The 12,500-nt window shown below is 37.8% G+C and overlaps 1 protein-coding gene across 1 annotated transcript in view; it reads left to right on the top strand.

Annotated features, from left to right (window-relative positions):
- The window catches only part of LOC132968524 (extracellular sulfatase Sulf-2-like), a gene marked incomplete at its 5' end in the record, with an annotated part of 27,571 nt that overhangs the window by 6,544 nt on the left and 8,527 nt on the right, over positions 1-12,500 (top strand). The window contains 3 exons of the mRNA XM_061034226.1: positions 10,900-11,104; positions 12,028-12,124; positions 12,473-12,500. The exon at positions 12,473-12,500 is cut by the window's right edge and continues 67 nt beyond it. Coding sequence (XP_060890209.1) covers positions 10,900-11,104; positions 12,028-12,124; positions 12,473-12,500 — 330 coding nt within the window. The remainder of the gene's footprint in view (positions 1-10,899; positions 11,105-12,027; positions 12,125-12,472) is intronic.

Here is a 12,500-nt window from a genome sequence, read left to right as displayed (position 1 = left end):
GAACATGTTAGTGTTAGAGGAACATGTTAGAGTTAGAGGAACATGTTACAGGAACATGTTAGAGTTAGAGGAACATGTTAGAGGAACATGTTAGAGGAACATGTTAGAGGAACATGTTACAGGAACATGTTAGAGTTAGAGGAACATGTTAGAGGAACATGTTAGAGGAACATGTTAGAGGAACATGTTAGTGTTAGAGGAACATGTTAGAGGAACATGTTAGAGGAACATGTTAGAGGAACATGTTAGAGGAACATGTTAGTGTTAGAGGAACATGTTAGAGTTAGAGGAACATGTTACAGGAACATGTTAGAGTTAGAGGAACATGTTAGAGGAACATGTTAGAGGAACATGTTAGAGTTAGAGGAACATGTTAGAGGAACATGTTAGAGGAACATGTTAGAGGAACATGTTAGTGTTACAGGAACATGTTAGAGTTAGAGGAACATGTTAGAGGAACATGTTAGAGTTAGAGGAACATGTTAGAGGAACATGTTAGAGTTAGAGGAACATGTTAGAGGAACATGTTAGAGGAACATGTTAGAGGAACATGTTAGAGGAACATGTTAGAGTTAGAGGAACATGTTAGAGTTAGAGGAACATGTTAGTGTTAGAGGAACATGTTAGAGTTAGAGGAACATGTTAGAGTTAGAGGAACATGTTAGAGTTAGAGGAACATGTTAGTGTTAGAGGAACATGTTAGAGTTAGAGGAACATGTTAGTGTTAGAGGAACATGTTAGAGGAACATGTTAGAGTTAGATGAACATGTTAGAGTTAGAGGAACATGTTAGAGGAACATGTTAGAGTTAGAGGAACATGTTAGTGTTAGAGGAACATGTTAGTGTTAGAGGAACATGTTAGAGTTAGAGGAACATGTTAGAGTTAGAGGAACATGTTAGAGTTAGAGGAACATGTTAGTGTTAGAGGAACATGTTAGAGTTAGAGGAACATGTTAGAGGAACATGTTAGAGGAACATGTTAGTGTTAGAGGAACATGTTAGAGGAACATGTTAGAGGAACATGTTAGAGTTAGAGGAACATGTTAGTGTTAGAGGAACATGTTAGTGTTAGAGGAACATTTTAGTGTTAGAGGAACATGTTAGAGTTAGAGGAACATGTTAGTGTTAGAGGAACATGTTAGTGTTAGAGGAACATGTTAGAGTTAGAGGAACATGTTAGAGTTAGAGGAACATGTTAGTGTTAGAGGAACATGTTAGAGTTAGAGGAACATGTTAGAGTTAGAGGAACATGTTAGTGTTAGAGGAACATGTTAGTGTTAGAGGAACATGTTAGAGGAACATGTTAGTGTTAGAGGAACATGTTAGAGTTAGAGGAACATGTTAGAGTTAGAGGAACATGTTAGAGGAACATGTTAGAGTTAGAGGAACATGTTAGTGTTAGAGGAACATGTTAGTGTTAGAGGAACATGTTAGAGTTAGAGGAACATGTTAGAGGAACATGTTAGAGTTAGAGGAACATGTTAGTGTTAGAGGAACATGTTAGAGGAACATGTTAGAGTTAGAGGAACATGTTAGTGTTAGAGGAACATGTTAGAGTTAGAGGAACATGTTAGAGTTAGAGGAACATGTTAGTGTTAGAGGAACATGTTAGAGGAACATGTTAGAGGAACATGTTAGAGTTAGAGGAACATGTTAGAGGAACATGTTAGAGGAACATGTTAGAGTTAGAGGAACATGTTAGAGTTAGAGGAACATGTTAGAGTTAGAGGAACATGTTAGAGTTAGAGGAACATGTTAGTGTTAGAGGAACATGTTAGAGTTAGAGGAACATGTTAGAGGAACATGTTAGAGGAACATGTTAGTGTTAGAGGAACATGTTAGAGGAACATGTTAGAGGAACATGTTAGTGTTAGAGGAACATGTTAGTGTTAGAGGAACATTTTAGTGTTAGAGGAACATGTTAGAGTTAGAGGAACATGTTAGTGTTAGAGGAACATGTTAGTGTTAGAGGAACATGTTAGTGTTAGAGGAACATGTTAGAGGAACATGTTAGTGTTAGAGGAACATGTTAGAGTTAGAGGAACATGTTAGAGTTAGAGGAACATGTTAGAGGAACATGTTAGAGTTAGAGGAACATGTTAGTGTTAGAGGAACATGTTAGTGTTAGAGGAACATGTTAGAGTTAGAGGAACATGTTAGAGGAACATGTTAGAGTTAGAGGAACATGTTAGTGTTAGAGGAACATGTTAGAGGAACATGTTAGAGTTAGAGGAACATGTTAGTGTTAGAGGAACATGTTAGAGTTAGAGGAACATGTTAGAGTTAGAGGAACATGTTAGTGTTAGAGGAACATGTTAGAGGAACATGTTAGAGGAACATGTTAGAGTTAGAGGAACATGTTAGAGGAACATGTTAGAGGAACATGTTAGAGTTAGAGGAACATGTTAGAGGAACATGTTAGAGTTAGAGGAACATGTTAGAGTTAGAGGAACATGTTAGAGTTAGAGGAACATGTTAGAGGAACATGTTAGTGTTAGAGGAACATGTTAGTGTTAGAGGAACATGTTAGAGTTAGAGGAACATGTTAGAGTTAGAGGAACATGTTAGAGTTAGAGGAACATGTTAGAGGAACATGTTAGAGTTAGAGGAACATGTTAGAGTTAGAGGAACATGTTAGAGTTAGAGGAACATGTTAGAGTTAGAGGAACATGTTAGAGTTAGAGGAACATGTTAGAGGAACATGTTAGAGTTAGAGGAACATGTTAGTGTTAGAGGAACATGTTAGAGGAACATGTTAGAGGAACATGTTAGAGGAACATGTTAGAGTTAGAGGAACATGTTAGTGTTAGAGGAACATGTTAGTGTTAGAGGAACATGTTAGAGGAACATGTTAGAGGAACATGTTAGAGGAACATGTTAGTGTTAGAGGAACATGTTAGAGTTAGAGGAACATGTTAGAGTTAGAGGAACATGTTAGAGTTAGAGGAACATGTTAGAGGAACATGTTAGAGTTAGAGGAACATGTTAGAGTTAGAGGAACATGTTAGAGTTAGAGGAATATGTTAGAGGAACATGTTAGAGTTAGAGGAACATGTTAGAGGAACATGTTAGAGTTAGAGGAACATGTTAGAGGAACATGTTAGAGTTAGAGGAATATGTTAGAGGAACATGTTAGAGTTAGAGGAACATGTTAGAGGAACATGTTAGAGTTAGAGGAACATGTTAGAGGAACATGTTAGAGTTAGAGGAACATGTTAGAGTTAGAGGAACATGTTAGAGGAACATGTTAGTGTTAGAGGAACATGTTAGAGGAACATGTTAGAGTTAGAGGAACATGTTAGAGTTAGAGGAACATGTTAGAGTCAGAGGAACATGTTAGAGTTAGAGGAACATGTTAGAGTTAGAGGAACATGTTAGAGTCAGAGGAACATGTTAGAGGAACATGTTAGAGTTAGAGGAACATGTTAGAGGAACATGTTAGAGTTAGAGGAACATGTTAGAGTTAGAGGAACATGTTAGAGTTAGAGGAACATGTTAGAGTTAGAGGAACATGTTAGAGTTAGAGGAACATGTTAGAGTTAGAGGAACATGTTAGAGTCAGAGGAACATGTTAGAGGAACATGTTAGAGTTAGAGGAACATGTTAGAGGAACATGTTAGAGTTAGAGGAACATGTTAGAGGAACATGTTAGAGGAACATGTTAGAGGAACATGTTAGTGTTAGAGGAACATGTTAGTGTTAGAGGAACATGTTAGTGTTAGAGGAACATGTTAGTGTTAGAGGAACATGTTAGAGTTAGAGGAACATGTTAGAGGAACATGTTAGAGTTAGAGGAACATGTTAGAGTTAGAGGAACATGTTAGAGTTAGAGGAACATGTTAGAGTTAGAGGAACATGTTAGAGGAACATGTTAGAGTTAGAGGAACATGTTAGAGGAACATGTTAGAGTTAGAGGAACATGTTAGAGGAACATGTTAGAGTTAGAGGAACATGTTAGTGTTAGAGGAACATGTTAGAGGAACATGTTAGAGGAACATGTTAGAGGAACATGTTAGAGGAACATGTTAGTGTTAGAGGAACATGTTAGAGGAACATGTTAGAGGAACATGTTAGAGGAACATGTTAGTGTTAGAGGAACATGTTAGAGTTAGAGTAACATGTTACAGTTAGAGTAACATGTTAGAGTTAGAGTAACATGTTAGAGGAACATGTTAGAGGAACATGTTAGAGGAACATGTTAGAGTTAGAGGAACATGTTAGAGGAACATGTTAGAGTTAGAGGAACATGTTAGTGTTAGAGGAACATGTTAGAGGAACATGTTAGAGGAACATGTTAGAGGAACATGTTAGAGGAACATGTTAGTGTTAGAGGAACATGTTAGAGGAACATGTTAGAGGAACATGTTAGAGGAACATGTTAGTGTTAGAGGAACATGTTAGAGTTAGAGTAACATGTTACAGTTAGAGTAACATGTTAGAGTTAGAGTAACATGTTAGAGGAACATGTTAGAGGAACATGTTAGAGGAACATGTTAGAGGAACATGTTAGTGTTAGAGGAACATGTTAGAGGAACATGTTAGAGTTAGAGGAACATGTTAGTGTTAGAGGAACATGTTAGAGGAACATGTTAGAGTTAGAGGAACATGTTAGTGTTAGAGGAACATGTTAGAGTTAGAGTAACATGTTAGAGTTAGAGTAACATGTTAGAGTTAGAGTAACATGTTAGAGGAACATGTTATAGGAACATGTTAGAGTTAGAGGAACATGTTAGAGGAACATGTTAGTGTTAGAGGAACATGTTAGAGTTAGAGGAACATGTTAGAGGAACATGTTAGAGGAACATGTTAGAGGAACATGTTAGAGGAACATGTTAGAATTAGAGGAACATGTTAGAGGAACATGTTAGAGGAACATGTTAGAGGAACATGTTAGAGGAACATGTTAGAATTAGAGGAACATGTTAGAGGAACATGTTAGAGGAACATGTTAGAGGAATATGTTAGAGGAACATGTTAGAGGAACATGTTAGAGGAACATGTTAGAATTAGAGGAACATGTTAGAGGAACATGTTAGAGTTAGAGGAACATGTTAGAGGAACATGTTAGAGGAACATGTTAGAGGAACATGTTAGAGGAACATGTTAGAATTAGAGGAACATGTTAGAGGAACATGTTAGAGGAACATGTTAGAGGAACATGTTAGAGGAACATGTTAGAGGAACATGTTAGAGGAACATGTTAGAGTTAGAGGAACATGTTAGAGTTAGAGGAACATGTTAGAGGAATATGTTAGAGGAACATGTTAGAGGAACATGTTAGAGGAACATGTTAGAATTAGAGGAACATGTTAGAGGAACATGTTAGAGGAACATGTTAGAGTTAGAGGAACATGTTAGAGGAACATGTTAGAGGAACATGTTAGAGTTAGAGGAACATGTTAGTGTTACAGGAACATGTTAGAGTTAGAGGAACATGTTAGAGTTAGAGGAACATGTTAGAGGAACATGTTAGAGTTAGAGGAACATGTTAGAGGAACATGTTAGAGTTAGAGGAACATGTTAGAGTTAGAGGAACATGTTAGAGGAACATGTTAGTGTTAGAGGAACATGTTAGAGGAACATGTTAGAGTTAGAGGAACATGTTAGAGTTAGAGGAACATGTTAGAGTCAGAGGAACATGTTAGAGGAACATGTTAGAGTTAGAGGAACATGTTAGAGTTAGAGGAACATGTTAGTGTTAGAGGAACATGTTAGAGTTAGAGGAACATGTTAGAGTCAGAGGAACATGTTAGAGTCAGAGGAACATTTTAGAGGAACATGTTAGAGTTAGAGGAACATGTTAGAGTTAGAGGAACATGTTAGAGGAACATGTTAGAGTTAGAGGAACATGTTAGAGTTAGAGGAACATGTTAGAGGAACATGTTAGAGGAACATGTTAGAGGAACATGTTAGAATTAGAGGAACATGTTAGAGGAACATGTTAGAGTTAGAGGAACATGTTAGAGTCAGAGGAACATGTTAGAGGAACATGTTAGAGTTAGAGGAACATGTTAGAGTTAGAGGAACATGTTAGAGGAACATGTTAGAGGAACATGTTAGAATTAGAGGAACATGTTAGAGGAACATGTTAGAGGAACATGTTAGAGGAACATGTTAGTGTTAGAGGAACATGTTAGTGTTAGAGGAACATGTTAGAGTTAGAGGAACATGTTAGAGTCAGAGGAACATGTTAGAGGAACATGTTAGTGTTAGAGGAACATGTTAGAGTTAGAGGAACATGTTAGAGTTAGAGGAACATGTTAGAGGAACATGTTAGAGGAACATGTTAGAATTAGAGGAACATGTTAGAGGAACATGTTAGAGGAACATGTTAGAGTTAGAGGAACATGTTAGAGTTAGAGGAACATGTTAGAGGAACATGTTAGAGTTAGAGGAACATGTTAGAGGAACATGTTAGAGTTAGAGGAACATGTTAGAGTTAGAGGAACATGTTAGAGGAACATGTTAGAGTTAGAGGAACATGTTAGAGGAACATGTTAGAGTTAGAGGAACATGTTAGAGTTAGAGGAACATGTTAGAGGAACATGTTAGAGTTAGAGGAACATGTTAGAGGAACATGTTAGAGGAACATGTTAGAGTTAGAGGAACATTTTAGAGGAACATGTTAGAGTTAGAGGAACATGTTAGAGGAACATGTTAGAGGAACATGTTAGAGTTAGAGGAACATGTTAGAGTTAGAGGAACATGTTAGAGGAACATGTTAGAGGAACATGTTAGAGTTAGAGGAACATGTTAGAGGAACATGTTAGAGGAACATGTTAGAGTTAGAGGAACATGTTAGAGGAACATGTTAGAGGAACATGTTAGAGGAACATGTTAGAGTTAGAGGAACATGTTAGAGTTAGAGGAACATGTTAGAGTTAGAGGAACATGTTAGAGTTAGAGGAACATGTTAGAGGAACATGTTAGAGTTAGAGGAACATGTTAGAGGAACATGTTAGAGGAACATGTTAGAGTTAGAGGAACATGTTAGAGTTAGAGGAACATGTTAGTGTTAGAGGAACATGTTAGAGTTAGAGGAACATGTTAGAGTTAGAGGAACATGTTAGAGTTAGAGGAACATGTTAGAGGAACATGTTAGAGGAACATGTTAGAGGAACATGTTAGAGGAACATGTTAGAGTTAGAGGAACATGTTAGAGTTAGAGGAACATGTTAGAGGAACATGTTAGAGGAACATGTTAGAGGAACATGTTAGAGTTAGAGGAACATGTTAGAGTTAGAGGAACATTTTAGAGGAACATGTTAGAGTTAGAGGAACATGTTAGAGTTAGAGGAACATGTTAGAGGAACATTTTAGAGGAACATGTTAGAGGAACATGTTAGAGTTAGAGGAACATGTTAGAGTTAGAGGAACATTTTAGAGGAACATGTTCGAGTTAGAGGAACATGTTAGAGGAACATGTTAGAGGAACATGTTAGAGTTAGAGGAACATGTTAGAGTTAGAGGAACATGTTAGAGGAACATGTTAGAGTTAGAGGAACATGTTAGAGGAACATGTTAGAGGAACATGTTAGAGTTAGAGGAACATGTTAGAGGAACATGTTAGAGGAACATGTTAGAGGAACATGTTAGAGTTAGAGGAACATGTTAGAGTTAGAGGAACATGTTAGAGTTAGAGGAACATGTTAGAGTTAGAGGAACATGTTAGAGTTAGAGGAACATGTTAGAGGAACATGTTAGAGGAACATGTTAGAGGAACATGTTAGAGTTAGAGGAACATGTTAGAGGAACATGTTAGAGGAACATGTTAGAGTTAGAGGAACATGTTAGTGTTAGAGGAACATGTTAGAGGAACATGTTAGAGTTAGAGGAACATGTTAGTGTTAGAGGAACATGTTAGTGTTAGAGGAACATGTTAGAGTTAGAGGAACATGTTAGAGGAACATGTTAGTGTTAGAGGAACATGTTAGTGTTAGAGGAACATGTTAGAGTTAGAGGAACATGTTAGAGGAACATGTTAGAGGAACATGTTAGAGGAACATGTTAGAGTTAGAGGAACATGTTAGAGGAACATGTTAGAGGAACATGTTAGTGTTAGAGGAACATGTTAGAGTTAGAGGAACATGTTAGAGGAACATGTTAGTGTTAGAGGAACATGTTAGAGGAACATGTTAGAGTTAGAGGAACATGTTAGAGTTAGAGGAACATGTTAGAGTTAGAGGAACATGTTAGAGTTAGAGGAACATGTTAGAGTTAGAGGAACATGTTAGAGTTAGAGGAACATGTTAGAGTTAGAGGAACATGTTAGAGGAACATGTTAGAGGAACATGTTAGTGTTAGAGGAACATGTTAGTGTTAGAGGAACATGTTAGTGTTAGAGGAACATGTTAGAGTTAGAGGAACATGTTAGAGTTAGAGGAACATGTTAGAGGAACATGTTAGAGGAACATGTTAGTGTTAGAGGAACATGTTAGAGTTAGAGGAACATGTTAGTGTTAGATGAACATGTTAGAGGAACATGTTAGTGTTAGAGGAACATGTTAGAGGAACATGTTAGTGTTAGAGGAACATGTTAGAGGAACATGTTAGAGGAACATGTTAGAGGAACATGTTAGTGTTAGAGGAACATGTTAGAGTTAGAGGAACATGTTAGTGTTAGATGAACATGTTAGAGGAACATGTTAGTGTTAGAGGAACATGTTAGAGGAACATGTTAGTGTTAGAGGAACATGTTAGAGGAACATGTTAGAGTTAGAGGAACATGTTAGAGTTAGAGGAACATGTTAGAGTTAGAGGAACATGTTAGAGGAACATGTTAGAGTTAGAGGAACATGTTAGAGTTAGAGGAACATGTTAGAGGAACATGTTAGAGGAACATGTTAGTGTTAGAGGAACATGTTAGTGTTAGAGGAACATGTTAGAGTTAGAGGAACATGTTAGTGTTAGATGAACATGTTAGAGGAACATGTTAGAGGAACATGTTAGAGTTAGAGGAACATGTTAGAGGAACATGTTAGAGTTAGAGGAACATGTTAGAGTTAGAGGAACATGTTAGAGGAACATGTTAGTGTTAGATGAACATGTTAGAGTTAGAGGAACATGTTTGAGGAACATGTTAGAGGAACATGTTAGAGTTAGAGGAACATGTTAGAGTTAGAGGAACATGTTAGTGTTAGATGAACATGTTAGAGTTAGAGGAACATGTTAGTGTTAGAGGAACATGTTAGAGTTAGAGGAACATGTTAGTGTTAGAGGAACATGTTAGAGTTAGAGGAACATGTTAGAGTTAGAGGAACATGTTAGAGGAACATGTTAGTGTTAGAGGAACATGTTAGAGGAACATGTTAGAGTTAGAGTAACATGTTAGAGTTAGAGGAACATGTTAGAGGAACATGTTAGTGTTAGAGGAACATGTTAGAGTTAGAGGAACATGTTAGAGGAACATGTTAGTGTTAGAGGAACATGTTAGAGGAACATGTTAGTGTTAGAGGAACATGTTAGAGGAACATGTTAGTGTTAGAGGAACATGTTAGAGGAACATGTTAGTGTTAGAGGAACATGTTAGAGTTAGAGGAACATGTTAGAGGAACATGTTAGAGTTAGAGGAACATGTTAGAGGAACATGTTAGTGTTAGAGGAACATGTTAGAGTTAGAGGAACATGTTAGTGTTAGAGGAACATGTTAGTGTTAGAGGAACATGTTAGTGTTAGAGGAACATGTTAGAGGAACATGTTAGTGTTAGAGGAACATGTTAGAGGAACATGTTAGTGTTAGAGGAACATGTTAGAGGAACATGTTAGTGTTAGAGGAACATGTTAGAGTTAGAGGAACATGTTAGAGGAACATGTTAGAGTTAGAGGAACATGTTAGAGGAACATGTTAGTGTTAGAGGAACATGTTAGAGGAACATGTTAGTGTTAGAGGAACATGTTAGAGGAACATGTTAGTGTTAGAGGAACATGTTAGTGTTAGAGGAACATGTTAGAGGAACATGTTAGTGTTAGAGGAACATGTTAGAGGAACATGTTAGAGGAACATGTTAGAGTTAGAGTAACATGTTAGAGTTAGAGGAACATGTTAGAGGAACATGTTAGAGGAACATGTTAGAGGAACATGTTAGAGTTAGAGTAACATGTTAGAGTTAGAGGAACATGTTAGAGGAACATGTTAGTGTTAGAGGAACATGTTAGAGGAACATGTTAGAGTTAGAGGAACATGTTAGAGGAACATGTTAGTGTTAGAGGAACATGTTAGAGGAACATGTTAGTGTTAGAGGAACATGTTAGAGGAACATGTTAGTGTTAGAGGAACATGTTAGTGTTAGAGGACTTGTTATGAGTTGACGCTATACAAATAAAAAGTTGATGATGATGATGATGAATATTTAGCTTCACGGTTCATGAGGGAATCTGCCATTTGAGCCAAACTGGGGGGGGCGGAGCTGTGAGCAGTCAGCTACAGAGTCTTAGTGTTACTGCATTAAGAGACTTTCACGGTTGGACTTTGGCATTAAGCTAAAACCTTTGCTAAGTCGTGAGGTTGGAAGAAGGTGTTTTTGTGTAATGCTTTAACATTTATCTGAACTCTCGGCGCTCAGCGTTAACATTCATATTTCACTGAGCGACTAAAGGCTCTAAGGTTGAACTTTTTTAATTTGAACCTCCAGGAGAGATGATCTGACTCTTAATTAAACTCATTTATCAAACGTGTTTCTTCTGCTGCAGGTGTTACAGTCAGCTCACCTGGTTTTCTGGTGTGATGCCGACCTCTAGTGTTCAAGGATTGAACTGCATGCTGGAGATTTCTAAAGTTGTGTCTCTTTTAGGAAGCTTCCTGCCTCTTATATGTTGTTCTTTTCCCCAAAAAATATTCAAAGTCTGAGTGATTAATATCGTCTGTGTTAAATGAAATGTTTGTTTCTGCGTGGCTCCCAGAGTTCAAAGCCCTGAAGAGTTACTCCAGGAACCGTTACAGCCGCTCAGTATCCATGACGAACAGTTACCCTGGCAACAGCAGCATGGCAGGCGGGGCCAATTGGGCTCAGCCAATAAGAGACGAGTCTGAGGACGAGTTCAGCGGGATGGGAGAAGTTCCTAAAGGTGTGACGCTGCCTCCCAAGTCCCACAAAGTCACACACAGGTAGGATTCCTCCTTATGTTAGCGTTTAGTTGGAACCCTGATGTTGGCCATGCCGGAATATATTTGTGTTTCCTCCGAGTAAAACAGCTGATCTGCAGATGTCGCCCTTGATCACCAGCATGAAACCAAAACAACTTGCGCTGCATTGTTGTGTTAGCATGCTAATGCTAGCGATCTTTATTATGCTCGTATCTTCACACTGCATGTAAATTTACCTGAAATGAGCGTGATCTAGAAACACAGTTAAGCAGTGAGTACAGTATGTTATTCTTCTTTTCTCTAGTCCCTCAATTAAACAACTTTTATACACGAGGGGAGGAGTCAGCCGGCCGTCCCGGCGATGTAAACAAAGTGAAGATAGGACTCTGAAAACTCTGAAAACATCACAGACAGTGGGACTCGGGTGTTACACCCATTGTAGACAGTCATGACTCACAGAGTTATTTTCAGAGGAGATACTTGATTTCTACATTTAAGAGTGAAAAATCACATAGAAAGACTTTAAATGAAGACCCCTGCATTCATTATTTACATATTAGCGGGTCAAAGACGATATGAGTCCTTTGCAAGTCGGTCTTCGCTGTGAAACTTCAGTGTTTTTCATGTCCTATTAAACCTCTGGTCTAATTACAAAGTGCGTCAGGAGCTAAATGTTGTGTAACAGCTGATAAATCGAAACTAAACGAGAACCTTCAGCACAGATGGAGCTCTGATGACTCTGCCGAATTAACGAGGTGTGAATAAGTGAGACAAACAATCCTTCTTTTCAAAAGCTCACACGTTCATCGTCATTAGAAAAAAAAAAAATGTCAGCTTCTGCTGTTGTTTTTGCAGAAACACAAAGTGCTGCTCTTTTCCTGCCCACCCCGGGGGCCGCGTCCTGTAAATGTGATTATAATGTCAGTGTGTTGTTTTTACTGCAGATGCTTCATTCTGTCCAACGCCACGGTGAAGTGTGACACAGGAGTGTATCAGTCTCTGCAGGCCTGGAAGGACCACAAGCTGCACATCGACCACGAGGTTCAACAACAACTTCTAATAAGAATAATAATAATAAACTTTATATGTATAGCACCTTTCATACAAGTATTGCAGCTCAAAGTGCTTTACAGCAGAACAAGACATAAAAAGAGCATCACATAATAAAATAACACAAAATGAAAAAAAAAAAAAAATGGCATTAAATATTTGAAATTTGCATTAAAAAGGTATAAAACAGTATAAAATAGCAGTGAAACATAACCCCATAGATGCCTGTTCAAAATGCTAAAGTGAAGAAGTATGTGCAGTATATTAAAAAAAGAACTGAAGCCACGTTGTTCACTCTGTGTTTGAACTCTCACTGAACGAGTTTTCTCTTTGTGTCAGATCGAGACGCTGCAGACCAAGATAAAGA

The sequence above is a fragment of the Labrus mixtus genome, unplaced genomic scaffold (assembly GCF_963584025.1).
Source record: "Labrus mixtus unplaced genomic scaffold, fLabMix1.1 SCAFFOLD_143, whole genome shotgun sequence".
NCBI lineage: Eukaryota > Metazoa > Chordata > Actinopteri > Labriformes > Labridae > Labrus > Labrus mixtus.
The sequence above is the reverse complement of the archived record's forward strand: the minus strand, read 5'-3'. Positions and strand labels throughout refer to the sequence as shown.